Genomic DNA, 26,330 nt, shown 5'->3' with positions numbered 1-26,330 from the left:
GCACGTAAACCACAAAAGTAAACTTTACAGTGCTGATGAACACAAACGCCCAGTGTGCCTGACAGTGTGAGTCCTGTGGGTAGAGGCATGCAGCGAGCCGCTGTCACTGTTCTCCAGGGTCCATCTGTCCTGCTGCCGAGTCTAGTGCCTCTGTAAGTAGAGGTGCTCCTGGCTGCGCATGGCTTTGACTATTCCAAACAGTGATGCTCCTACTGCAGAAAAGGTCTCCATAGAGAGTGCACAGTATTCCAGCTCTAGTAAACTGACAGCTGTCCTGTGTAGGCTGTACGCCATATCAGGAGGATGGCATCTTCTGGTGGCTTGAGTATTAAATAGGAAATAAAAATGCCTGGTGTTTATTGTGCACCTGAGGTCCAGCTCACTTCTAAATGGTGAAAGATGTCCTCCTTTCCTTATAAAATGGACCTTAAATCAATCTGCCTCATGAGGATATCCTGGGATTTAGTAAGGAGCAATCTGAACGCTCCAAGAAGAAAGTTCCATGCAATAGCTCTGGGCATAATGGCCATCACTTTCATTACAGGATTTTGTCCACAGCTGGGAAGTATCTCTCGGACTCCTACAGCCCTCGGAGCCTGACCGGTTTTCAGGATAGCATCTTGACAGACAAGAAGAGCTCTGCCAAGAACCCATGGCACGAATATAATTACCTCCAGAAAGATAACCCTGCTGAATATGCCAGTTTAATGGAAATACTTTACACCCTCAAGGTAAGAGACCAGACCGATGGCATTCTTGCAAATGAAAGCTTTTCCCTTGTCCCTCACCCTTGCCCTGAGCCAGGCTTTCTGGCCCTGTGCGGGGGCCCTGGGCTGTGGTGTGTCCTGCTGCCACGTCTCTGTCTCATTTGTCTTGGGGTTTTAAGGTGCTAATAAACTAAACTGGGTTGGAACCAATTGAAATATAGATGTAGGAGTCAGACAAATGGAGCTTTATTACTGACAAAAGGTAGGTTGGAGAATGTGGCTTTCAATCTGCTGCCAAATGGGTTTGCTGTACTTTACTCCAGAGTTCAACTTGTCAACAGGATGAGCAGAGCTGGATAGCCCCTGGCTCCTATGCAGAGTCAGTCCCCTTTTACTGAGTGGCAGAGAGGGGACCAGAACAGGTACTGCCTACAGCTGGGCAGAACCTGTGAAGGAGGCCCCCACCCCAGCAGTCAGAGAAGTCGCTCCTCTTCCCCAGGGGAGGAAGGAGGGTGGAGAGAAGCCAGGAGCACGCCTCTAGTGCAAATTCCTCCACATGGCAACATGAGGACTTGGGGTAAGTGTTCTCTCCTAGCTGTTCCCTTAGTTTAAACTCTTAGTTTGTCTACCATAAAGCTGCCCTTGACTTTGATATTTGGGCCCAGGGACAGGAAAACCTCCCAACGAATGGAATGAGCCACGTTTCTCCCTGGGAATGGCCCCAGGGTTCTAAGAGGGCCCTAAGCATCCTTTCCAGAACCATTCCCTTATCCCCCTGGTCCGAGTTGAACCTTACTCTCTTAATGATAGGCAGAGGAGACATTACTGTTCCCATAGCACTAAATACAATATAAAATCATCCTGATGGGCCTTGAGCTCTGGGGGTGACTGTACAGTGTGCCTCTGCACATGTCTGAGCCTCAGCATTGCCCTTGCAGGCTCTCCCCTATCCGTCTGCAGCTTGGCCCACCAACTGGCTTGACAAACACTTCCTAAGCAATTCTGCAAGTTCATTCATCCATGCTTCTGTGACTAGGTTAAAGCAACTCTGTTTATCTTTATTGCTAATCTGATTTATGTCTGTTTGCTGTTATCGGTTCATAGCAAAACTAAGGTACATTTTCCATCTATGTATTTTCTCAGGGTGTTTGGAATTCCTTGAGACTCACACAGGTTGTGCGTACTCTGGCATACAGCCAAGTGTAATTGACCTGACCTCGCTGGGATCAGGGCTCTCTCCATCACTCTTGTTTATACAGGATACTTCTGATCATTTTTTCCTTCCTCCTCTATCCCTGAGGGACAGTCACAAGTTAATTTTTCCTGAACTGCCAATCCATGAGCTTGTGTTAGCTCAAAATGCATCAGAATCACCTGGGAAAGTGAATTAAAAATATAGGTTCCCAGGGGCCGTCCCTGTGGCACAGCAGTTAAGTGCGCGCGCTGTGCTGCTGGCGGCCCGGGGTTCGGATCCCGGGCGAGCACCGATGCGCATAAAGTGGGGGAAGACAGGCATGGATTTTAGCTCAGGGCTAGTCTTCCTCAGCAAAAAAAAAGAGGAGGTTTGGCGTGGATGTTAGCTCAGGGCTGATCTTCCTCACACACACACACACAAAATATATATATATATATATATATATATATATATATATATATATATATAGGTTCCCAGGCTCCAGAACCCTGCTGGATTCCAATTCAGTAGTTCTGGGGGCGAGCCTGTGTATCTAATTCAGCACGTTCCCCAGGGGGTCCTGGGGCACAGCCAGGTTTGGGAACCTCTATTGTGTAGAACCCCCCCTCACTATTTTTCTCTCAGTGGCTTTTCAAAATGTTTAACTCGCTAATACCTTGATTGGATTCAGGGCCTAACAACCTGTCTTTTCCATTTTCTCGTACTAGGAAAAAGGATCAAGTAACCACAACCTGCTGTCTGCGTCTCGGGCGGCCCTGACTCGGCTTAACCAGCAGGCCCACCAGCTGGCTTTTGATTCGGTTTTCCTGCGCATCAAACAGCAGCTGCTCCTCATTTCCAAGATGGATGTGAGTTTCCCACTGACCACAGAGATCCCCCTGGGCCCTGCCTCCTTCTCAAGCTTATTGAGTGTGGGCTTAACGCCCCCCAACCCAAGAGCTTTAGGAGGAGCCCACTTTGACTTTCTTAGGCTAAAAGTCCCGCCATTCAGAGTCACTGTTCCCTTGCAACTTATTGCTTAGCAAGAATTTCTTATCTTAATTGTAGTTACTGTGATTTTATTTTCAGACTGTTTCTTGGGATCATTACTATTGCTTGATTAACTTTCACCATTTGGAGCAGCAGAGCTGTGCCCTCTCAGGGAGAAGTGCCTGAGAAGGGAGATTATGTGCCACTGGTTAGGTGGGGGCAGGTCAGAGGAGCTAATTATCTTGTGAAGTTCCATTGTTTTTGTGCCACAAACATTTCTGGAGCATTGGTTCTGGAACTTTACTCAGGGACTGCCTTACCAGGTTTGCTCTGGTGTTTTTGAGGAGGTTTGAAGGGTTCTGCTCTTTTCTGTCCTTGATGCCTTTTCTATTTGGCTCTTCTTGGCGTCTCACTTTCCTTGCCTCTCACCCTCTTCTCTTTTCTGGTTGTCCTGATACCTTTTCAAGGAATTGCCTGTCAGTCATATTTTCTCTGCTGGCTCTTTCTTCCCCGGGTTTGGATCTCATCACTTCCTTTTGGATTTCTTGGACAGTCCCCTGGTTAGTCTTTCTCCTCAAGTCTCTCTGGATTTGGTGTTTTTTTAAAGATAGTCTTTTGGGAAAGATCCAGTTATGAGCCTTTAATAACCAAGAGATCCTTTCAGGAAGCAACAAGAACTTGTGTGGTATAATGACAAGTTCTTTGCTTTCTGCTGCCCTCCGGAAAGCACACTTGTATGATCTTGGTCAAGTCTCAGCCCCTCTCTGGATCTCAGAATCTTCATCCGTAAAATGACATGGTTGAACTACACGATTTCAAGGTTCTTTCTACCCCTGAAATTCTGTGATTTTCATTGTCTATGATTTTTCTGTGCAAAATGCCATGAGATCTACTCCCACCAGATTTTGCATTTCCAGCATGGGTCAAGAGGGGAGGTAAAACTGGAGGAGAGCCACTGCTATCACAACGTAGCAGAAGTGATGTTGATGACCCGTGGCTGTGCCTGAGCACCGCCTGTATGTGGTCTCAGTGGATCACGTGGCTGAGGTTATTACTTCTTCTGTGAGCCCCATCTCTTCATCTTTATTTATTTATTTTTTTATTTTTATGTTTTTTTGTGAGGAAGATCAGCCCTGAGCTAACATCCATGTCGATCTTCCTCTTTTTGCTGAGGAAGACTGGCCCTGGGCTAACATCTGTGCCCATCTTCCTCCACTTTATTTGGGACGCCGCCACAGCATGGCTTGACAAGTGATGCCTCAGTGCGCACCCGGGATCCAAATCTGGGCCGCCAGCAGCGGAGCTCGCGCACTTAACCACTACGCCACGGGGCCGGCCCCTCTTCATCTTTAAAATGGGGTTATGGTAATTCTCACCATATGACTGTGAGGATTAAAGGAGAGTTTCTATATGATAGAATTTAGCACAGCAGGTGCCACAGAGTAGATGGCTTAATAAGGGATGGTTTTCTTCCTTTCTGTGATTCTCATTTTTAAGAGGAATGACAATTTTTTAAAATAAAAATTACATATATTCGTTTTCAGAAATTCACCAATACAGGAAAGTGCAAAGAAAAAAAGCAATAAATCCCTTCAAAATCTCACCATCTAGGGCCGACCCCGTGGCTTAGCGGTTAAGTGCGCACACTCCGCTACTGGCGGCCCGGGTTCGGATCCCAGGCGCGCACCGACGCACTGCTTCTCCAGCCATGCTGAGGCCGTGTCCCACATACAGCAACTAGAAGGATGTGCAGCTATGACACACAACTATCTACTGGGGCTTTGGGGAAAAAAAAGGAGGAGGATTCGCAATAAATGTTCCTCAGAGCTGGTCTCCCTCAGCAAAAAGACGAGGATTAGCATGGATGTTAGCTCAGGGCTGATCTTCCTCACAAAAAAAAAAAAAAATCCCACCATCTAGAAATAATCAACCCAGACTTCACTTCCTGCCCACTCACATGTTGAAGGCTGGACGGGCATCAATAGTTAGATCCATAGGAAGAAGTGGAATTGGACTACCCATGCTATTTTTAAAACAAATGAAATGTATACAACATAAATTTTATTTGAATTTAACTAGAAACAGAGGATAAACTAAATGAAACCAAAGGAATTGTTGAACTTAAGATAATAATTTCTTCACCACAAAAGATATTAGTTCCCAGAAGATCTCTCCAAGATTAGGAAAAAGAGATTATGAAAACTGTTAAGAGATTGGAGTCATTGTTTTTTGTTAATCACGTTTCCATTTTAGATAGATACTGATACTGATTCACCTGCTCTGAAAGATGAAGGGATTACCATTCCTTACATCTCTCCTCCCCCTTCCCCAACTGCCAGATTGGGTTGCTCTTATTTTTATTTTGTCAAAGCTTAAAATCTTGATCTTCTGTTTTAAAACCTTAATTCTCCCCGTTATTTCGTCTTAGTTCTACATTGAAACGGGTTTGGTGCTTCCCACCTGTCCTTTCGCCTCTACTTCTGCATTCCAGAGCTCCTTATTATGACTCCGTCCTTGGTGGCTCAGGTCTCATCCAGGCCTCACCACCACGCCTCGGTTCTTGGGAATGGACGCAGGCGGGTTTGGAGATGAGGAGGAGTTCTCTGCCAGGGTGAAAGCACACAATACAAAGGCAAACACTTCGGCCTTGAGGATTTGAAAATTAAACCCTGGTCATTAAATGTTTGTTTTTAATGTTTGCTGGCAAATTGTATTGCTCTTTTATATTACAAGAATATAAACCAACAGTATATTCCATTTCAAAATAGATTGTTGAAGTTTACCTACATTATCTGGTGACAGATGGATAGAAAAACCCGTTCAAAGGAAAGTCGAAATAAACTTTGAACAATTGGAAAATAATCTACAGCATTTCCCTGTTGCCCTCTTCAAATGCCCCTTCTCTGCCTGCTGTTTAAGCCCCTCCCTAACCCGGCGCACTCTGTCTCACTCTTATTCCAAACCACTCTTCCACTCTGGCTCTCCTTTCCTCTCCCCTCGCCTGATCACCTCTGACACCGCTCCTCCCCTCTCCTCTCTGAAGCCTTTCCCAGGGCCTCCAGCCCACGTTGCTGGTCCCTCACATGCACTCCCGTGACGCTGGTCTTCCCCAGAACTGGGCCCCGGCTCCTGCCCGCGATGTTGCTCCTCCCACCTCTCTACTTCTCTGACCTACAGCGTCTCTGCTCCTCGCTGCACCCCTCTTTGCCAATGCCTTCACCACCAAGTTGTATTGTTCCTTCTTTTTCAATATGTTTCTCCTCTGTTTCTCCGGCCTCCTTTTCATCTGCCTCCTCACCCTCAATCCTCCACAGAGTTGTTGCATTAATCTTCATAAACTGTCGCTCTGATTTTGTCTCTCCTCATTCAAAACCCTTACCTGGCTTCCCAGGGCCAGTATGATAGTCTATTTTTAAAAACTTTTTTTTTTAGAATTTTATTTATTTATTTTTCCCCCAAAGCCCCAGTAGATAGCTGTATGTCATAGCTGCACATCCTTCTAGTTGCTGTATGTGGGACGCGGCCTCAGCATGGCTGGAGAAGCGGTGCGTCGGTGCGCGCCCAGGATCTGAACCCGGGCCGCCAGCAGCGGAGCGCGTGCACCTAACCGCTAAGCCACGGGGCCACCCCTAAAAACTTTTTTATTACGGAAATTTTCATTCATATGGAAGAGTAGAGAGAAGAAAATAATGAACTCTATGTCCTCGTCACCCTGCTTCAATGACAACCAGCTCCTGGCCATCCTGTTTCATATATACCCCCTTGTCTAAAATATAAGAACTCTAAAAATAATCACAATACCATCATCACCCCTAAAAAAGAAAATTAAAAATAACTCCTCAATGTCGTCAATCAGTGTTCAAATTTCCAATTGTCTTATAAGTGTCATAATTTAACTGTTTGAAGCAGGATCCAGGTGAGTGTTGCACGTTGAGATTGATTGATAAGTCCTTCCTGTCTCTTTTGACCCATGGTTGCCCTTCCATCTCTTCCTCTCTCTCACTTTCCCTTGCAATTTATTTGTTGAAGATAAAGCCTTTCCTTAGTCTAGTCTTCAAAGCCACGTCTTCTCTTTCCAGCCTTCCGTCTCAACACCTCATGCGTCCTGTGGTCAGCCCCTTCCCGAATCATCCTGAGCTCTTGCTCCTGTGAGCTCTGATTGTATAAAACCTTGCACCTGCCTCTGAGAACTCTTGAAGTGGAAGTCTGCGTGTGTGTGTGTGCGCGCGTGCGTGCGCGCGTGGGCACACACAGGGAGGGGTGGGGGTTATAGGGTGGGAGTGTGTCAGGGGGTCTTGGTTCCCCAAGGAGCTTCTGGAGAGCAAGGACCACGTCTTAAATTTCCTTGTCTCCTCCCTCCAAGGCGCAGCACAAGATGCTGTACATCATGGGCCCTCGGTACATGTGGATGATGGGAGTGTTCCTTCTCAGTGAGGTGGGAGTGAACTGAAAGCAACTAGCCCATTTTCCAATGAAAGAGGATTCTCAAGCTAGAACAAGTTTAGAAAACTGTAGGGGCAGGAGTGGGGAAGAAAAGAACTTGTCTAGAGCAAAGAAAATTCGACAGAACTGCATTGGTGCTAGAGAGCGTGGGAAGGACGGCTGAGGCTTAGCCTGGGCTAGAAGCCCAGGAGTGATGTGGTCATTGCATTCCCAGAACGCTACTTAAAGGATCAAGCAACGAGATCAGGCCTCAGGTGGCTGCAGAGAACCCCTACAATGTGACCCCTGTAACCATGTGTGTGCCGGTAATTGGTCTACTTCTTACAGCGAACTCTGACAAGGCTCACACAGTGATATCGCAGACATTTGCACTTTAAATGATGGGAGCAGACATGTTGGTGCTGAGAGTCTCCCCAGACAGAGGGGTCACAAAGAGGACAAAGGGGCAGTGGGTGGGGTTTGGAAGCTCCTTCCCTTCCCTTCCCCTCTGAGCTCTGAATCAGATGAGAACTAGATCCAGAAGGCAGGTAGAAATGAAAGCAGCAGTTTTAACTTGGTAAAGTAGTATTGGTGAATGTGCAGCCAGAGAGGGCTTCCCAAGTCTCCCTCAAGATATGAGATTTACGTATGGGCTCTGTGGAGGGTTGTGGGGGTCCTGGTCTCTTCAGAGAGCTGAAGGTCCAAGAGTTAGTGAGGCTCCCTGCACCCAGCACCTTTTTACTTTTTGGCCCCACCCAGTAGGGAAACTCAGACCAAAGGATATCCAGCTCTCTTCATTTCGCATTCTGAGTGAGATAAACAAAAAGGATTGGTTCCCAGAGAATAGGTCAGTTGAGAAAGCGGGAGTTCCTATTTTATGGATCTGCAGGAAAGCAGAGAGAGAGAAAGGATTACGTTCTCTGTGGCAGGCTTCAAGGTGATGATTTCAAGAAGAGAAATCCCTGGTCGGCCAAGTGGTGGTGATTCCAAAGGCCAGCTCTGAGCGAGGGCGACACCTTTGAGAATGCTGCATTCTTCGTGTATTTTCCAGCATGTGACGCTTTCCCGTGCTGCCTGTTGCCATGACACTGATTGCTTCCTCTCCTTCCTTCCCTAGAGCTGGAACACAGCCGGCATTGGAGAAACCCTGACGGACGACCTGCCCACCTTCAGTCTCACCCCTCTCGAGTACATCAGTAACGTAAGAGTTTCTGTGCACTTTTCTCTGTGGTGGTCATAGCATTTCAGCCCTCGCCCTGTCTTTTGATTCCAGCCCTCGCCCTGTCTTTTGATTCCAGCCCTTCTGGGTAAAGCAGTCATTACCGCATCAGTGCTATCTGGATCTTTGCTCTTGGATAGTCTACATCAAGATCCAGGATTTTCAGGAAATGCACTGATTTCCTGAAATCAGCTGGTGAAATCAGAACCTAGCACGTTCCCACCCCTCCCCGCTCTCTGCAGTATGAGGTGTGGCTGGTACCTGAGGGCATCGGAGCGTGAGTCCAGGAGGAAATTCTGACTTGGGAGAACAGGAAGCAGATGGCCGGATTCTTCTCTATGACTTTTCAGAACAATGTGTATATAGTTCTGAAGTCAAATTCAGCAAACTTTTTAGTGAGCACCTACTGTGTGCCAGGCCCTGTGCTGAATGCTCTCATGTTTAATTTCACAGCAGCAAATAAATCTCTTAACAAGAATTGTGGTTATAGAGGCTTAATATTAAAAAAAGGATAGAATAAGCCCTGCAGGAGAACAGGGACACTCAGAGTCCCTTCCTCCTTCTCCATTCACCCCTGGGAGTTGAGAGTCACCCAGACGTCTGCACATGGCCTTTCCTTCCATTCCTCCCTGCAGCCCAGCTCAGCTGCTCTGCAATATCAGTGTGCGTAAGAAATACTAGATGGGAGTACTGTACCCCAGCTGTGTGGACCTCACACTGTGGGAGATTTCTGGGATTCTCGGGGGGGATTTTGAGATAGGCAATTTCGGCCTTATGCTCTCACTTTAGAACCCACCGCCATGTAAGCTATGCCTCTGTTGTAATAGATACAAAGGAATTTTAAAAGTAAATATTGTACAGGTAGAAGATGTGTGTGGTGATCCTACTGGTGAGTAGGGAGGATGGCATTTCTGCTCTCTGTTCAGTGGGAGCAGTGTCAAGTCCAAAATAGCAGTCATTTTCCTTCTGTTTTCCAGGGCATCACCCAATATTCTGTGCTGATGAAACCGTTAAGGTGGGGGTTGGTCTTTACAACCAATGGAATAATCTTATTTTTAGAATTGAGTCCATATGCCTTCCAGTCTAAATTAATTCAGGAAATGATGTTGCTGGAGGGACTTGAGAGGTTATTGAATTAATTTTAAAGTTAGATGTAGAGGAGTATGGAAGGCTAGGATGAGTTTCCAGGCCAGGGCCCTTTCCCACCTGCTGTGACCCTCATGAGTTGTGGATATTGTACCTGGGGGCTGATGAGCCAAACTCAGGAAGGGAACAGTGATCGAACACACACTGTGTGCAAGGACGGTCCTGGGCTTCTGTCGGGGCCGTGAGACAGTGCACGGTCTAGACAGAATTTGTGTTAACGAAACTCCATGAGCTGATTGGCAGTGGTCCTGTTTAGCAGGCAGGCCCCGAGGCTCTGAGGAGTGGGAGTGGGGTGGGAAGCCATTTATCCATCAGCTGCTCTGTTAGAACGCCAGGCGCTTTACAGCGCTTTGAAGTAAGTATGAGATCATCCTCATTTCAGAGATGGTAAAATCAAGGCCCAGACAGATTGAGTAAGTTGCCCAAGGTCACGCAAGGGGAGAGCCAGAACTCAGACCCAAGTCCTTCTGACCGCAAAGCTTTTTATTTCTCTTGAGTCATTGAGCTTACCCAAACAGGATATCAAGGAGTGTTTATTGAATACGTGAGAATAGTATCATAATAATAGTAACATAATAGTAACACAAATATCCCCAGATATGATGATAAGCATCCCTTTCCACATTGATTTCCAAAAAGTAGAGACGGAACCCCTGAGAAATCAGGAGCCATGGAATCGGTCCGGGAACCACAGCAATCCCCACAATCTAAGGCCAATTAATTGAAGTTTGAGATGTCACATTATTGAAATTTTGCACCAAATGACACTTTGCCTTGTTGGTGCATGCCCTCACCCACACAGAATGGTGTGAGCATTACAAAGGGATGAAATAGGAGAAAATGCTTTGAAAAATTAAAAATGACATCGATACAAGGTGTAATGATGATGATGCTTTATTTCAAGTAAAACTGGGTCTGTGGATTTAGCCAAAAGTTTATGACTACAGACGAAAGGTGTACCAAATAGAGGATTATGCCTGGGGTCTTTACACATAGTAGGTGTTCAGGAAGTGCTTGCTGAATGGAATTAGAATGGAGAAATTCCAACCCCAGAAATCAGCATCCTCCTCTTCCTCTAGCCTTGTGGAAAAATGATGAATTTGTAGCCATTTTCAAGCTGAAATGTACAATGTGGTATTGTTAGTGAGGGAAGTGGCCACTTGTCTAGTTTGAGTGAAAGATTGTACTAAGTAAATGAAAGGGAAAAATGCTGATTTAATTTATTTTACCATCTGTGTACCTCTTTAAAGGGAGACCAAATTAATGATTTTTTGTTAGCACGATGGACTGTAGGATGTTTAGAGTTACTACAGCCAAACCACATTAAAGGTTTGGAAGCAAGGGTGCAACCTCCTGTAGTCCTCTGGGCTGGGTGGATTTTGGAGTCTGCATCAACTTCTGGACACTGCACTCTAAGAGGGACCTGCCACAGTGTAGGTGTGTGTGAGGCCAGATTGAGAAGATCCTGCTTTGATAGTCCTCGGACTTTTAGCTTGCAGAATCAGTATCAACTCTATGTTGAGATGATGATATTGAATGAATATGGTGCCAAAAAAAGCAACTACGGGCTCAAAGACTTTTTAAAAAATATATATTATGTTGTCACAACCTGAAAATCAACCTTATTTTGAAACAAAACATATACTTACCTTAAAACAAAACATTTATGAGTTATACGAGAAATAGATGTCTAAAATATATACACGATGACAGTCACGTGCATATGACAAACACTGTTATTTGTGAGCTCATCCCAAATGTCTCGTAACCCTACCTTTTGCAGTGCCTCACTGGCCAAGAAGGTTTTGTCACTCTTTTATTTTCTAGATTTTGTATTATGAAAACAATATAGTTTTCCCTCCAAATTAATTTATAATTATAAATGGCTTTTTTTCCTAACAAAATTCCTTCCTTCACCTGGTTAAATCACCTAGAACGGAGAGACCCAGACCCAAATCCAGAAGACAGGATTTGAATTCTTGCTTGGCCATGCATTTCTTGACATTGGCATCTTATTGGTTTTTCATCTACTAACAGTAATAACAACTTATATTAAATTATTAAATTTTACAAAGCACTTCAGTATCTATTACGTCATTTGAGGTAGAGCTTGCATTAAATGCATTCCAAAAATACTGAGGCCATTAGTGAGAACGATGAATCTGTGATCCCCATGCAAACCACCGCTGGTTTGTAAGGTGTTGCCATAACCAGCATTACCACACACTAGGAAGATCAGATTTGGGTTGCCCCACGTCTAGCAGTTTTCTCGGCCCACGATTTGCCTTCACACAAATATACTGCCTGAAATAATTACCTGTATGCATCAATGTTGGGCTGAAAGCGCTTTCTTTTGTTTCAGATCGGGCAGTATATCATGTCCCTCCCCCTGAATCTTGAGCCATTTGTGACGCAGGAGGACTCTGCTTTAGAGCTGGCATTGCACGCCGGAAAGCTGCCATTTCCTCCGGAGCAAGGTGAGAGAGCTGCAAGAAAGGGCACGTGGCCTCACGATGTCACAGCGTGTTCAGTTTAGCACCTTACCCTCAGCACACGCATCTCTCCAAACTCCTGCTGAGATAGTTGTCAGAGTATGAACTAGTGACTAAGGAGGATTGGGGTTCTCTCATTGCGCCCTCTGAGGAGCTTCTGCAGGACAGTGGATTAGGGAAAGAGCCGTCCTGACTTTGTCTCACGTATGCAGAGCGTCCCTGGGAGGAGAGCAGAGAGTCCTTCAGTGAGCTCCACCAGTGCCCCTCAGCCGAGGAGGCAGTGGCAAGTGGGCCTGGGGTCCGAGGGACTCATGGTAGTGGAAGTGAGGTCACAGGGCAAGGGGCCGTGCTCTTGCTGTGTGGGCCACATGCCAAGTAAAGTGGCACCTCACAAGAACAGTTTTTCTTGTTAGGGCAGAAATCAACTCTTCAGCATAGAGGTAACATTTCCTGTCCAGATGCCTCTGGCTGTAGCTGCTTCCAACTCCCCAAGGCTCCTAGATCTCTAAACTGACAAGGTAAAAAAACAATAAATTAAAACTTCTCCTTTTTCTCAATATCTGGGCCTGACAGATTTGAACCGGGACCACATACTCTCTGGTCAAAAATCATGTTATTCCTAATATTGGGTGTTATAGGCCTCCCTCTGTAAGGTTGAGCAAACAGAAAAAAATCACTTGGTATATAAAAGATTCAGCAGCTCAGCAGAAGGTACCACACTGAAAATAAAATCACATCAAAAGGTTAAAAATAAAGGGATGCTAAAAGGCATCCTATATAAAAGCAAATAAAAAGAAAGCAGATGACTGCATTGCTGTTAGATGAAGTTGAATCAAATCAAAAGATAGTAAAAGGGATCAAAATAATTCTTTCTTTTTTTTTTTTTGTGGGGAAGATTAGCCCTGAGCTAACATCCATGCTAATCCTCCTCGTTTTTGCTGAGGAAGACTGACTCTGAGCTAACATCTATTGCCAATCCTCCTCCTTTTTTCCCCCAAAGCCCCAGTAGATAGTTGTATGTCATAGTTGCACATCCTTCTAGTTGCTGTATGTGGGACGTGGCCTCAGCGTGGCCGGAGAAGCAGTGCGTCGGTGTGCGCCCGGGATCCGAACCCGGGCTGCCAGTAGCAGAGCTCGCGCACTTAACCGCTAAGCCACGGGGCTGGCCCCATTTTTTAAAATTTTTTTTGTGAGGAAGATCAGCCCTGAGCTAACATCTGATGCCAATCCTCCTCTTTTTTGCTGAGAAAGATTGGCCCTGGGCTAACATCCGTGCCCATCTTCCTTTACTTTATATGGGACGCCTCCACAGCATGGCTTGACAAGCGGTGCATCAGTGCACACCCAGGATCCGAACCTGTGGACCCCAGGCTGCCAAAGTAGTGTGCGCATGCACTTAACCGCTGCGCCACCAGGCCGGCCCCCAAAGTAATTCTTTATGTTGGTAAAAGGTGGATTCCACAGTGAAGCTGTAATAGTCAGGTACCCTTGTATGTCAAATAACACAACACTGAAATGTATAAGGAAGCAGTCAGACATAGAATGAGAATTTGACAAAGCCACATTAGTATTGAGAAAATTTTGTACCTCTCTTTTAGGCTTTGACACATCAGGAAGGAAAATTAAAGAGGATAAAAGAGGAATTGCTCAGTATAATCAGTACGCTTGATTGAATCAATAATCAAGCTTTTTATCCCACAGACAATAGGCATTGTTGTCAAATTTCCATAAATCATTTGTGAAAATAATACAAATAAAACCTCTATAAGTTTCATAGGATCATAAACATTAAGGGTACTCACATAATTTTTGAAAAAAAGAATAATTCTATTTAAAATGTGAAACCTGCTGAGCTAAAATATGAGTGAATATAAATTAATGTTAGGGGTAGGGAACGGAAGACTTTTTGAAATGCAGGATAGAAACTGTAAGGAAATTGAAAGGTAAATGATAAACTGGAAAAAATAGCAACATATATGACTGATGATGGTCAGTATCTTCATTTTATAAAAGTTCTTACAAATCACTAAGAAAAAGGTGAGTACCCCACAGAAAAATAAGTAAATAATATGAAGGCATTCAAATAACCTAAAAACATATGAAGAAATGTTTAACTTCAACAATTCTCAAATAACTGCAAATGAAAGTAGGATATACCATTTTATAACCTATCAAATTGACTTTATATATATGTAAATTTTTAAAGTGTTTACACTTAATATTGGAAGATGGAGAAAAACAGTTTAAACTGTACAGTTTGAATTTCTGAAGGCCTGTTTAACATAAGATCAAAGGCCTTAGAAGTGTGCATACCTTTTAGATCAGGAATTCTACTACTAGATAATTATGCTAATAAAATAATCATGAGTGTAACTCTATGAATGTTCATCCCAGCATTGTTTATAAAAGTGAAACATTGAAAAGAAAAATAAATGTGAAACTGTAGAGATTGGTTAAAAAATTTTGGTACATCCATGTAGTGAAATGTACATGTAGCTTTTTTTTTTTTTCTGTAACCCCCCCTTTTTTTTTTCTGTGAGGAAGATCAGCCCTGAGCTAACATCCATGCTAATCCTCCTCTTTTTGCTGAGGAAGACCGGCTCTGAGCTAACATCTATTGGCAATCCTCCTCCTTTTTTTTTTCCCCAAAGCCCCAGTAGATAGTTGTATGTCATAGTTGCACATCCTTCTAGTTGCTGTATGTGGGACTCGGCCTCAGCATGGCCGGAGAAGCGATGCCTCGGTGCGCGACCGGGATCCGAACCCCGGGCCGCCAGTAGTGGAGCGCGCGCACCTAACCGCTAAGCCACAGGGCCAGCCCCTGTACATGTAGCTTTAATTTAAGGTACAGCCATTAAATGATATTATAAAAGAATATTTAATAACATACAGATATTCTCAGCATGTTAAGTGTGAAGAATGGTTTTAAAGTAGTATATACAGTGTGAGTCCCTTTAAAAAACTGCTGTGCATATAAATGCAAGAAGAAAAGACTGGAGAACTTTCATCCACCACTGTAAATTGGTATATCCATTTTGGAAACAGTTTGGCATTTTCCAGTGAAAGTGACAGTGCACATACCCTTTGGCCCTAGAATCTCTTCCATATACATATACATCTGTAAGGATATTCATGGTGATTTGGTAATAGCCCCAGTCTGGAAGCAGCCCAAATGTTCATCAGCAATAAAATGGATACCTACATTATGATATGGTCATGCAATGAAATAGTGTGCAATATTAAAAATGAATGAGCTACAGCTACACACGTGACATGGATGATTCTCACAGTCACTTTATTGTGCAAAAGAAATGAGACAAAAAGAATCCATACAGCCAAAGCTGGAAGGCCTGCTGGGGGATGGGAGAGGCTGCAGAGCAGGGCGGGAGAAGGTTACCCGGGATCTGGCTGTTGGCCGCCTGCTGCGTGTGCTTGGAGGGCCATGTGGGAGCTTTTGGGTACTGTCAGTGGCCTTTTTCTTGACCAGAGAGGTGTTGCACTGGCATTGGCTTTATAGTTCTCTAAAGCAAATGTAATGTGTTTTATACATTCTCCCATATGGTAAATCTCATGATTTAAACAAAGAAGAAAACCAAAGATCAGACCCTGTCGATGGGAGAATAAATTGACAAAGGCTGTCTGGAGGACAGTCTCTATCAAGGGTCAAAGTAAACCCATCCTTTTTGACCCAGCAGTTCCTCTTCTAGATGTCCATTCTAGAGAAATCCATGTTTGTGTGCCCACAGAGGTGCATATGAGGAGGTTCACTACAGAATTGTCTGTAATGGCAAAAAATTAGAAACAACCCGAATGTCTGTTACATGGGGAGCAGTTAAGTATATTGTGAGGTGTCCACAGTGTATAAATTTTCTGTATAAGAAAAGAGGTAGAACTCTTTTTTTGGACTTACAGATGAGATCTTCAAAAATACTGTTAAAACAAAAAAGCAAGAAGCCAAATAATACATATAATATTACTCATGTTTTGAAAAAACTCAACCCCGTGTATTTCTACATGTACATATGCATGGAAAACAAGTCTGGAAGAATACATACCAAACTGGTATCAGTGGCCCCCTCTGAGCAGAGAGTGGGAGGAAAGGTGTGAAGGAGATTTACTTTTTACTCACTACATTTCTGTATTGTCCAAAGTTTTTTATAAGAATATGTTGCTGTATTGTGTGTAAAAAATATATGTACACCAAGATGTTGATAATAGTTGTTGAAGGGCTTTGAGGTTATGTAAGTGATTTTTATTTTCATCTGTTTGCTAATATACTTTTTAAGTTTAAGAAATTTAGAAAACATTTTTTTGTAGAAATTTTCACACACACACACACAGAAGTAGTGAGAATAGTACAATGAAGCCCCAGACATTCATCATCCAGCTTCAAGAATGGCTCCTTGTTTCATATCTTCCCCTCACATTTTTTGTTAGAGTATTTAAATCAAATCCTAGGCGTCATATTATTTCACCCCTATATACTTTATTATGTATCTCTTGTTGATAAGGATTAAATTCAGGTTCAAATTCTTTGGCAAGAAAACTGTGGAGCTCTGTCTGCTGTCTGTTGCATCACACCAGGAAGAACATAATGTTTTATTGTTCCACTACAAAGAATATATACAGATTTAGTGAACATGTAATTGTTTTCTCTTGCTCCCTCCTTCGTTCATTCACTCAAGAAATGTTTATTAACTGTTTACTATGTGCTAGGCACTGGGTTGGGTATTGTTAAGAAGGAAAAGATTGCGACCATAAAGTAGAATTGTAACAATGGTTGAGAACGTAACAACCATCACAACAAGAAGCCAATCTGGGTATTTCTTTTTTTTTTTTTCTCTCTCTCAACATTTTGTTCTGAAAATTTTCAACTATACAGAAAATTGGAAAGAATCACACAGTGAAAACCCATATAAAAATCCGAGGATTTCTAGCATTTTAACAATGCAGGTCTTAAGAACCAGATAGTGAATAGCCAGTAGGAACTTATTGGCTTAGATAAATGGCATTTTCTAAACAATATGATAAGTAGAAGGGAGTTTTAAAAATCTTTTTGAGTCTTTTTCCCACACGGAAATTGAACTTGGAAATTTTGAAGTGATGTATCCAAGGGTCACGCACACACTGGGTTGTAGCAGAGGCACTTGCAGGAAAACTTGAATCTCTGTGCCCGTCATGGGCCTCTTCCTTAGTGGAGTTACCGCGTATGGGCTGCAGTGGGGCGGGAGGTCTGGCAGAGGTGGCTGGCCGCTGGAGTTGTGGTTCTGGGTTGAGGAGGAAAGTGCTGCCCAGGTGTGGTGCTGGGCACTGGGGATGCTCCCGACTCTCTGGGGCCTGGATTACGGGCAGAGGGGGCAGCGGCTGGTGTGGGTGGTCAGGCCTTGGATGGGTCATCTGGTGGGCAGGTGCGGCTTCTCTGCTGAGCTGCTGTTGTGTGGTGGGCCCTCGGGAAGAGCTAGCCCTGTGGGGAGTGCAGCTCAGGAACAAGCTGCCTTCAGCCGACTTGAAAGTGCTTGTGGCCAGACCATTCCCAAAATCAAACTCAAAAGCTCAAGTGTTGCTGAGCCCAGCACTTCATCTGCCTGGCCATTCACACCCCTCCTTCTAGAGATTTCTTGTCTCTCCTGCAGTTTGTCTATTTTGCTTCCATTTCCTGGTTCTTGTCCTCACCCTCTGACTAATGATTCCCTGCCTCCTTAAAAACCTCGGATGACCCCAGAACCTACAGAATACAATCCAGCTCTTCCCTGGCCTGGCAGTGGAGCCCCTTCTCAATCCTGCCAGTAAGTGTTTGCAGCCTCATCTCCTCCCTTTCCCTCTCTCCTGTGCCCCCACGTGCTCACATTCCAGCCACTCAGAAGGACTTTTAAATTTTTTTAAATTAAAAAAAAAAAAAAATTCTGATTAAAAGTCTACTGCCCTGAGATAGTCCCTGGTAACATCTGAGGAACCCGTTCTCGCACACACCTTTCTCTGCAGATGTACGTGAACACTTCTTCATGAACCAGATCATCTCACAGATGCTCTGTTTATCATGAGCACTTTTAATTTTTATTTATTTATTTATTTTTCCCCCAAAGCCCCAGTAGACAGTTGCATGTCGTAGGTGCACATCCTTCTAGTTGCTGTACGTGGGACGCGGTCTCAGCATGGCTGGAGAAGCGGTGCGTCGGTGCACACCCGGGATCCGAACCCGGGCCGCCAGCAGTGGAGCGCGTGCACTTAACTGCTAAGCCACGGGGCCGGCCCTTTGAGCACTTTTAAAAGACAACTTTTGTGCTCTCTGCTGGGAAAGCTCTTTTTCCTCGTGTGTTTGGCAAACGGCCCCTGTGTCCAAGTGAAGCGCAGCTACTTGCTCCTGATTGTGGGCTCCCGTTCACCTGACGGCACCCTTGCTGCAGCACTGACCTTGCTGTGTGGAGGGCCTTCTGTCTCCCCTGGCCGGAGAGTTCGTGAAGGAGAGGGCCACCCAGCACCAGCACCTGCGCCCAGGGCGGCGCCGGGCCCAGCAGGGCCTCAGCAAATGGGACTCGTGCAGCTAACAAATGACTGCCCGCCACTGTCTGTCCAGTGTGGCGCCTCTTCCCCCGACCTGGAGTGTCTCCTGAGGCGCCCGCCTCAGTCTCTTACTCATTTTCATGTCTCCTTCTCATCCGTTTTCAGTCGTCAGCTTTCGTTTCTATCTGACAGCTGCCGAATTTAGGGAGTTGGTGCTCTGGCCTGTATCTTCAGCTCTTTCTGGCTCTTCTACCCTCAGGTCGAAGTCGGTGGGGAGGCGGTTCATCCCCCAAACCAGCCTCCATGCCGAGCTGCGTTTCCGGCCATGCGACCACTGGTCCAGTGGTCGGTTTCCAAGGTGGAAACCCGAGATCACACACTGTTATCTTTGTGCGCATTTATGTTTATCCTGTTTTGTGTCTTAACCTTCTAGTTTGTATTTGTTGTACAGATGCTAGATACAAAACAAGATCACAGTTTTAAGAGAATAAATCGCCACATCCTGCCATTGAACATGCTGCTATATCCGTTTTCTCACATGCCCCTCGGGCTCCGCTCTATATGCAGATAGATGGTGTTTGACATGTAACTTTATGTTCTGTGTTATTATTATTAGCGGAGGTGGTGGTAGTAGCATTTTGCTTATCTTCTCCTAAATGTGTTGTTACTGCTTGTTCCCATACTTCTTTTTAATGTGGCTCTCATTTCTCCCCTTCTTTCTGTTTCTGTTGTCAGGTGTCCTCCTTCCCTCGGAGGCCAGGCCCGCCTTCTCTTGCCTGGACGGCTGCCCCACTCCCTTCTTCGCCCCACCACAGGCTGACTGGCTGTGCCTACAGGGCTTGTCATGTCGCAGCCTTGCTGGGCACCTACAGCTGTAGCTTGTCGCCTACTACCTGGGGTCCACATGATTCTTGGGGTGCCTTCCATGACCAGCCCTATGCCCCCAATGCTGTTTCCCACTGCTGTCTCTTCGTACTCTTTCCCGCTCCACGTAATCATTCCAACACTAAGAGCTGCCGTGTGTATAGCACTGAGTGTGTGGCAGGCGCCGTGCCCAGGGCCCCGTGTAAGTCCCACAGCAGCCCTGTAAGCGGGACTGTTGTTATCTCCGTTTCGCAGGTGCAGAAAACAGTCCCTGGGAGGTTAGGTCACCTCAGCTCATTAGAGGTCGAGTGGCCTTGAACCCAGATCTCACGTCTGCTTCGCTGCCTGTGTCTTGACTGTTGCCGGCTGTCTCCTGGGAGGCTGTGCCAACTCTCTCACCTTCTCCCTTTTCGTGTATGGCCCCTCTCACTGGTCCCGCCCACCCCCCCCCACACACACTTTGTGCAGACATCCTCCTGGCCTGCGTGGCTGCACTCACTCCCCAGCCTTGCAGAACTCTGAAGGTGTTCTGCCTCACCTGATTGCTTCCTTTTCTGAATCCTCATTGTCCCTAGTTAGTACCAGTTGACCTAAGATGTAATTGTTCTCTGTTTCCTGTGTTTCCCGTGGAGACTGTAAGCTCCCTGGCATGTTTGTGCACATAGCACCTGCTGTGGGCCAGGTCACCCAGTGGGGCTCCGTAAGAGCTGTTGGTGATTGGTTTTTCCTGAGCAGATTCTGTCTCTATGGCGACCTTCTTTCCCTTTCCAGGAGATGAATTGCCCGAGCTGGACAACATGGCTGACAACTGGCTGGGCTCAATCGCCAGAGCCACGATGCAGACCTACTGTGACGTGATCCTGCAGATCCCTGAGCTGACCCCACACTCCACCAAGCAGCTGGCCACTGACATCGGTGGGTGCCCCGGGCCAGGCGGTGGGAGGGACCACTCTGGCCATTGCATCTGTCGGTCCCCCTACCCTCCAGGGGTCTCATCCCAGGTCTCCTCTTCGCTTCAACTCTGGGTTTGGCTATGAAGCTTATTAAAAAGCCAGATTCTCCAGCCCCCGCCCCCCCTGCACCCCAAGATGCTGGCTTAATAAGTCTGGGTTGAAGCCCAGACATCTGTATGTTGAAAATGTCCCAGGGGAGTCTGATAGGCTGCCGAGGCCGGGAACCCTTAGGGGAGATTCAGTGAGCTGAGCTGAAATGAGTGATGCAGTCTTGCGTTATGCTGCCTTACCCCGCCTTGCCTTCTGCTCCACTTATGTAAGATCACCCAAACTAACGTTGATTACGCTCTTATTGTGCACCAGGCATGCCTGGCGCTGAGCCAAGCACTCGTACCCATCGCCTTATGCAATCGTCAGAACGCCCCTGTGGGGTCGGTCCTCACCTCCATCCGGCTGATAAGGAAACAGGCACAGGGCGGTTGCATCATGAGGCCACCTAGAATACCTGCCGCCTCCCAGGTCAGAGGGGCGTGTGCCCACCTGCTCCTGATGGCACCGTCCCTGAGGTCCTCACTGCCCCGTGGTGCTCTGAGGGTGGGGGTGCCATGGGCAGGTGCCAGGAGTCTCCCCAGTCTCTGGATCATTCCATTGACTTGACTTGCCTGTTCTTCACCTGAGACAGCTCTTGGGGTGGTCAAGGGAGAGGGTTCTAGCAACCTTAGAGATCAGCTTCCTGGGGACCAGCCAGAGCTTTGACCTGGGTGACCACAGGGCCAAGCCAGCCTCTTGTTTTGCTGAAGAAGGAGTAGAAGTGAGGTGCTTTCCTCCGGGGCCCAGAGCAGTTAGTGAGGGAGCCAGGCCTAGAATCCAGCTGCCCTGATTTCCCGGGCTGTGCTCATTTCACAGCAGTGAACAGCCAGAGGAACAGGCAGCTTTTCATCATCTCCCTGGACACAGTGTTCAGAGAAGAGAGATGGGGAGATTCAGGCACTCGGTGGTGGTCCCTGTTAGTATAGGCAGGATTGTTGAGGAGAGAACCAGCCGGAATAGTGAGTGAAGAGAGATTTGGAGATTACCTGTAGATTTCAGGTGTCCACATTATTTCTCCCTCCCTGTTAAGCTCCCCCTCCAGATCCATCGTTCCTCACTCAGCATTGATTGAGCATGTGGTGTGTGCCAGCCATAGTGCTGGGAGGTGGGCTACAACAGAGATGCACACAGTCCTGTCTGCCTCTTACTGGGCTTGCACTGGAAGGGAGTGTGGTTAGGGGCTGGGAAGAAGAGGCTAATGCGTGAAGCTCGAGGTGTAACGCAGTAGACTGGTGAGGTCTGTGGCAGTGCATGGCCACCTTACAGATGTTCACACTGAACGTTAAAACAGAACCAAAAACACTCTGCTGGCCAAACGAAAAACACCATGGTAGGCCATGGCGGTACCACTTGGCAGCTCCTGGCTTACAGTCGAGTGGAGCTCAGTTTTGTGGGTAAACTCGTGCAGGAGACAGGTGCCTGACTGATTGGTGGTGCCGCTCCTGGGAGGCAGCTCACCTGAGCTGGACGTGAGTCCGCCAGCCAGGGCAGAGCAGGCACCTCCTATGGCCCTGCGCTGAGCTGAGCCTCCACAGAAGACGTGAAGGAAGATAGAGGCCATGCGTGGCGCTCCAGTCCAGTCGGGGAGAAGGGATTGACCTGGGCGGTGATCGCAAAGTAAGGAGGGACCCACTGGGCGGTGCCCACTCCAGTCCTTTAGAGCAGGAAGAGGGAGGGCCCGGAGTGCGCTGTGGAATGCTTCCCTTAGGGTTGGGCTCGACCCACCCAGGAAGGAGGAAGGAAGGAGATGCAGCACCCATTTTTTATTTTATTTTTTTGTTTGGTGAGGAAGATCGGCCTTGAGCTAACGCCTGTTACCAATCTTCCTCTTTTTCTTGAGGAAGGGTGGCCCTGAGCTAACATCTGTGCCCATCTTCCTCTATTTTGTATATGGGACGCTGCTGCAGCATGGCTTGATGAGTGGTATAGGTCTGCGCCCGGGAGCTGAACCTGCAGACCCAGGCCGCTGAAATGGAGCGCACCAAACTTAACCACTATGCCACTGGGCTGGCCCCAGCACCCATTTATTGATCACCTGCAACAGATCAGGGGCTGTCATGGCCTGTCCCAGTCCATCCTTTTAGCAATGCAGCATCGCCAGGTGGAAGCCAGGCCTCAGAGAGGTTGAAGGGCTTCCCCGAGGTCACCCCCACCTCGGAAACCCGGTTTTCTCCTTCTCACTCTGCCAGTGTCACCCCAGCTTGCCTGGTGGTTAGAATCGTGGGGCTGCTTTTTAGGACGGACTCCTCGGACCCTCTCTTGGAGATTTTCCTGGACTTGGTGGGGGGTGGGCTCAGGAATCTGTATTTAACTAGTACCCCAAGGAGTTACCCGGGGAGCGTGGGAGCCTGCATTGTACCAGGCCACCACCTCAGACACCGTCCTTGTCTTCACTGCTGGGGAGTCTTTGGTAGCTGCTCAGATAAGCTCATGTGTCTCCTGACACCGTGGAGGCGGGGCTGGAAACCCAGGGGTCCCCAGTGTAGAGCTGTGCGTGAGGTCAGCTGGTCCAGCTGGAGAGCTGAGTGTGTAGTAGGGTGGGGGGGATGGCAGTGATGTTGGCTACTCTTTTATTGCATTAGAACTCCTGGACTCGGGCCAGCTCACAGTCAACTTTGATGCTCTTGGAAACCCCCTGAGTAAAGGCCTGCCTGCCGAGAGCAGAGCAGGCACCCAGCATTTGGGGGCTTGGGGGCCGGTCTCTGTTTCCCACTCAGGGGCAGCCTCTTAGGGCTCTGTTCCACTTGTGCTTAGCCTGTCGGGCTGTCTCTCTGCTCCCCACCCCCACAGACTACCTGATCAACGTGATGGACGCCCTGGGCCTGCAGCCGTCCCGCACCCTCCAGAACATTGTGACGCTCTTGAAGACCAAACCTGAGGACTACAGACAGGTCAGCAAAGGCCTGCCCCGCCGCCTCACTGCCACGGTGGCTGCCATGCGGAGCGTGGACTACTGACCCCCACGCGTCCGACGGAGAAGATGCTCAGGGCTGGGTGCTGGGGTCATAGCAACTCTCCGGAATGGATTTGCTCTAGAAATCTGCCTGGGATGGGGCAGTTTATTTCAAAAAGACTTGGTTCATTTGTATAATCAGAAAAAAGTTGTAAATTAGGGGTTTATTATTTATTAGAGAGGAATTTTCAGATGATTTTTTAAGTAATCTGATCTTGAAAATGGAATTAATAAATACTGTGAAATGAGAGAAGGTTGTTTTCTTTCCTTCTTTCTTCAGTGAGTGTCTGGTGCTTCCCACGTGTATGCTGTCCCCACTGGGGATATGGCCGGGAAGTAGGCCGGCGGTGGGAAGGAGGGAGGGGGAGAATCAGCAGGTAAACCAACAGAGGAGATCGTGTCAGATGTTAGTGCTGGGGAGAAAGAGGGCGTCGGGGTGCAAGGCTGCCTGGGGTAGGGTGGGTGGGCAACCCCCAAACCTAAAGGATGAGAGACGTGTATGGCAAAGAGCCACAGGAGGAGTGTTCCGACGGAGGGAACAGCGCAGAGCAGGCCCTGGGGCACGTCCCAGGTCAGCAGCGTGGAAGTAGGAGGTGAGGTCAGAGAGGAAGGGGGCCGGATCACCGAGGGTCCCGTAGGCCTAGGGAAGGACTTGGGCTTTTCCTTTTTCCTTTTTTAAAACTCACGGGATGATGTGGATTCTGTCAGTTTTTTTGCCAGTAGTTTCTGTATCTCTTAAGATTGTATTTGGCAAGTAACAGAATAACGTAATTTGAGTGATGCAAACAAATAGGAATTGATTTTTCTCAGTAACAAGAAGTCAAACGGTGGTGGGTATGGGCGCCGATGTAGTGGCTGCACGGAGTCAGGACCAGGACCAGCCTCTCTGTGGTCTTGACCTTTCCCCCGTGGGCTGGAGGCCTCATCCTCGCAGGGCGACTCCTGCAGCTGCACGTGTGGCCTCCGCGGCCAGGGAGGAGGAAAGCAGAGAGGGCATGGCTGAGCGGCAATCCTGTCCCTTCCGCCAGGACCCCTCCCAGAAGTCCCCACCAACTTTCTCCTAGGCCTCGCTGGCCTGGTCCCCAGGCATCCCCCCCTGCTGCAAGGGAGGCTGAAGCAGCACTGGCTTCCACTGGCCCCAGCGTTGCTGATGTTTTGGGCTGGATAGCTGTTTGTTATGAGGCCAACAGCATCCCTAGCCGTTACCGCTGGATGCCGGTAGTACTCCCCTAGGTGTGACAACCAAGAATGTCTCCAGACATGGCCCGAGGGGCAAAATCACCTCCAGTAGAGAAACCCTGGCTTAGCCCAATCGGGGTTTATTGTCTGGGCTGGACTTACTGCTGCCCTGAACAAACCAGGTTTCTGTTAGCAAAGGAGAGGGGAAGGGCTCCTTTATCGGAGCTGAGCATGCACTGAACACCGCATTCTGGACGGGCTAAGCTTTGCTTGTCTCTCCCCCATGCCTCTTATCAGCCTTGGGAGGCAGGGAATATTGTCCCCATTCTACACACCCAGGGGCAGAGGCGTGGAGGGGTTTAAGGAGCTTGCCCGGAGTCACTCAGCTACCGCGTGGCAGGGCTGGCATTCAGAGCAAGCCTGGGACTGTGGCGCCCGCATCCTGACCGTCAGGCAGGAGGCACACAGCGCGACACCTAATCCCAGCCGGGTCGGCCTGCTTGTGCCAGCCGTCTGGAGTGGCAGCGCCATGCCCATGGCCTCTTGTGAACCAGCCCGCCAGTTGCCAGTGCGAGTGTCTGGCTGGGTCTGTCGTCCAGGGGCTCCCACACATTCTGTCCTCACATCCTTGGAACCAGTTTTGCTGGCCCGGAAAGAGCATCTGCTGCGAACCCAGACCAAGAAAAATATTTTGGTTTCTCACAGACTGTCCCTGGCACAGTCGAGCCTGGCTCCTGCCCTGAAGAAGTGAGAGCTGGAAACCTGGAAGGTGAAATGTGCTGCTGTGAAGTGGAAAGCGCTTTGGGGTGACCTTTGTGCCAGTGTCCATGAGAGCCACTAGGTTTTGAGGGGACAGGCGTGGGCTTGATTCCTGGCTTCGCCACCTCCCAGCTCTGTGACCTTGGGAAAGTCACTTCACCTCTCTGAGCCTCATTTCCTAATCTGGAAAATGGGGGTCATAATGGTACCTAACTCACAGGGTTATTTGAAGAGCCACTGAAACACAGTGGGGTCAATGCATGTCATAAGTGCACAATAAACATGAATTTCCTAGTCCTCCAGCATCTGTAACCTACCTTCCCTTCTGGGGTAGAGGTGGGAATTACAGAATGCCATTTTCTGGGCAGTTTGGGCTCTGCCAGCCTAATTTTTGAGCCCTAAAAGGCTCCAACGGGGCCCCAGTGTAGAGGACAGCAATTGTCTCTTCTAGATCTGGAGGAACGGAAGAAATGCCTGTCTGATGCAGAGCCTGCTTTCAGAGATGGGCCATCGTCCATCTTCACCTTGGCCCTCAATGCTGCCCTGAGAGCAGGGATGGCAACTGAGCCCACCGTCAGCCTGATCCCTGTCTCACAGTCTACAGGCAGCTCTGGGGGCAGGGAGCACTCTCCTCACTCCTGCTTCAAAGTGTCTCTGAACAGAACCTCTCACGGTTCAGGATGAAGATGTGGCCCAGGCTGATCAATGAGCCTCATTCTAGGGGCTTTTGCTGGGACACTGTGAAGGAGGAGCTTTCTTCCCACTGTGGTTGCTGAGCTGAGGGAATGGGGCCTAGAACTGTAGGGGGAAGAGGAGCAGATGGAGAGAATCAATTTGAGAGGGACATCAACACAGAAGAAAATAAAGCCAGTAGCTATAGA

General features: G+C 47.6%; 1 protein-coding gene across 1 annotated transcript in view; it reads left to right on the top strand.

Annotated features, from left to right (window-relative positions):
* The window catches only part of COG7 (component of oligomeric golgi complex 7), a 78,997-nt gene extending 55,239 nt beyond the window's left edge, over positions 1 to 23,758 (top strand). The window contains exons 12-17 of the mRNA XM_004442701.2: positions 545 to 731; positions 2,610 to 2,750; positions 8,411 to 8,494; positions 12,021 to 12,135; positions 20,287 to 20,430; positions 23,349 to 23,758. Of these exons, the coding sequence (XP_004442758.2) occupies positions 545 to 731; positions 2,610 to 2,750; positions 8,411 to 8,494; positions 12,021 to 12,135; positions 20,287 to 20,430; positions 23,349 to 23,515 (838 nt within the window). The 3' untranslated portion in view covers positions 23,516 to 23,758. The remainder of the gene's footprint in view (positions 1 to 544; positions 732 to 2,609; positions 2,751 to 8,410; positions 8,495 to 12,020; positions 12,136 to 20,286; positions 20,431 to 23,348) is intronic.
* Positions 23,759 to 26,330: the final 2,572 nt, after the last annotated feature.

The sequence above is a fragment of the Ceratotherium simum genome, chromosome 26 (genome assembly GCF_057802395.1).
Source record: "Ceratotherium simum simum isolate JZ-2026a chromosome 26, ASM5780239v1, whole genome shotgun sequence".
Taxonomy (NCBI): domain Eukaryota; kingdom Metazoa; phylum Chordata; class Mammalia; order Perissodactyla; family Rhinocerotidae; genus Ceratotherium; species Ceratotherium simum.
Note: the sequence above shows the minus strand (reverse complement) of the source record. Positions and strands in the feature narration are given on the sequence as shown.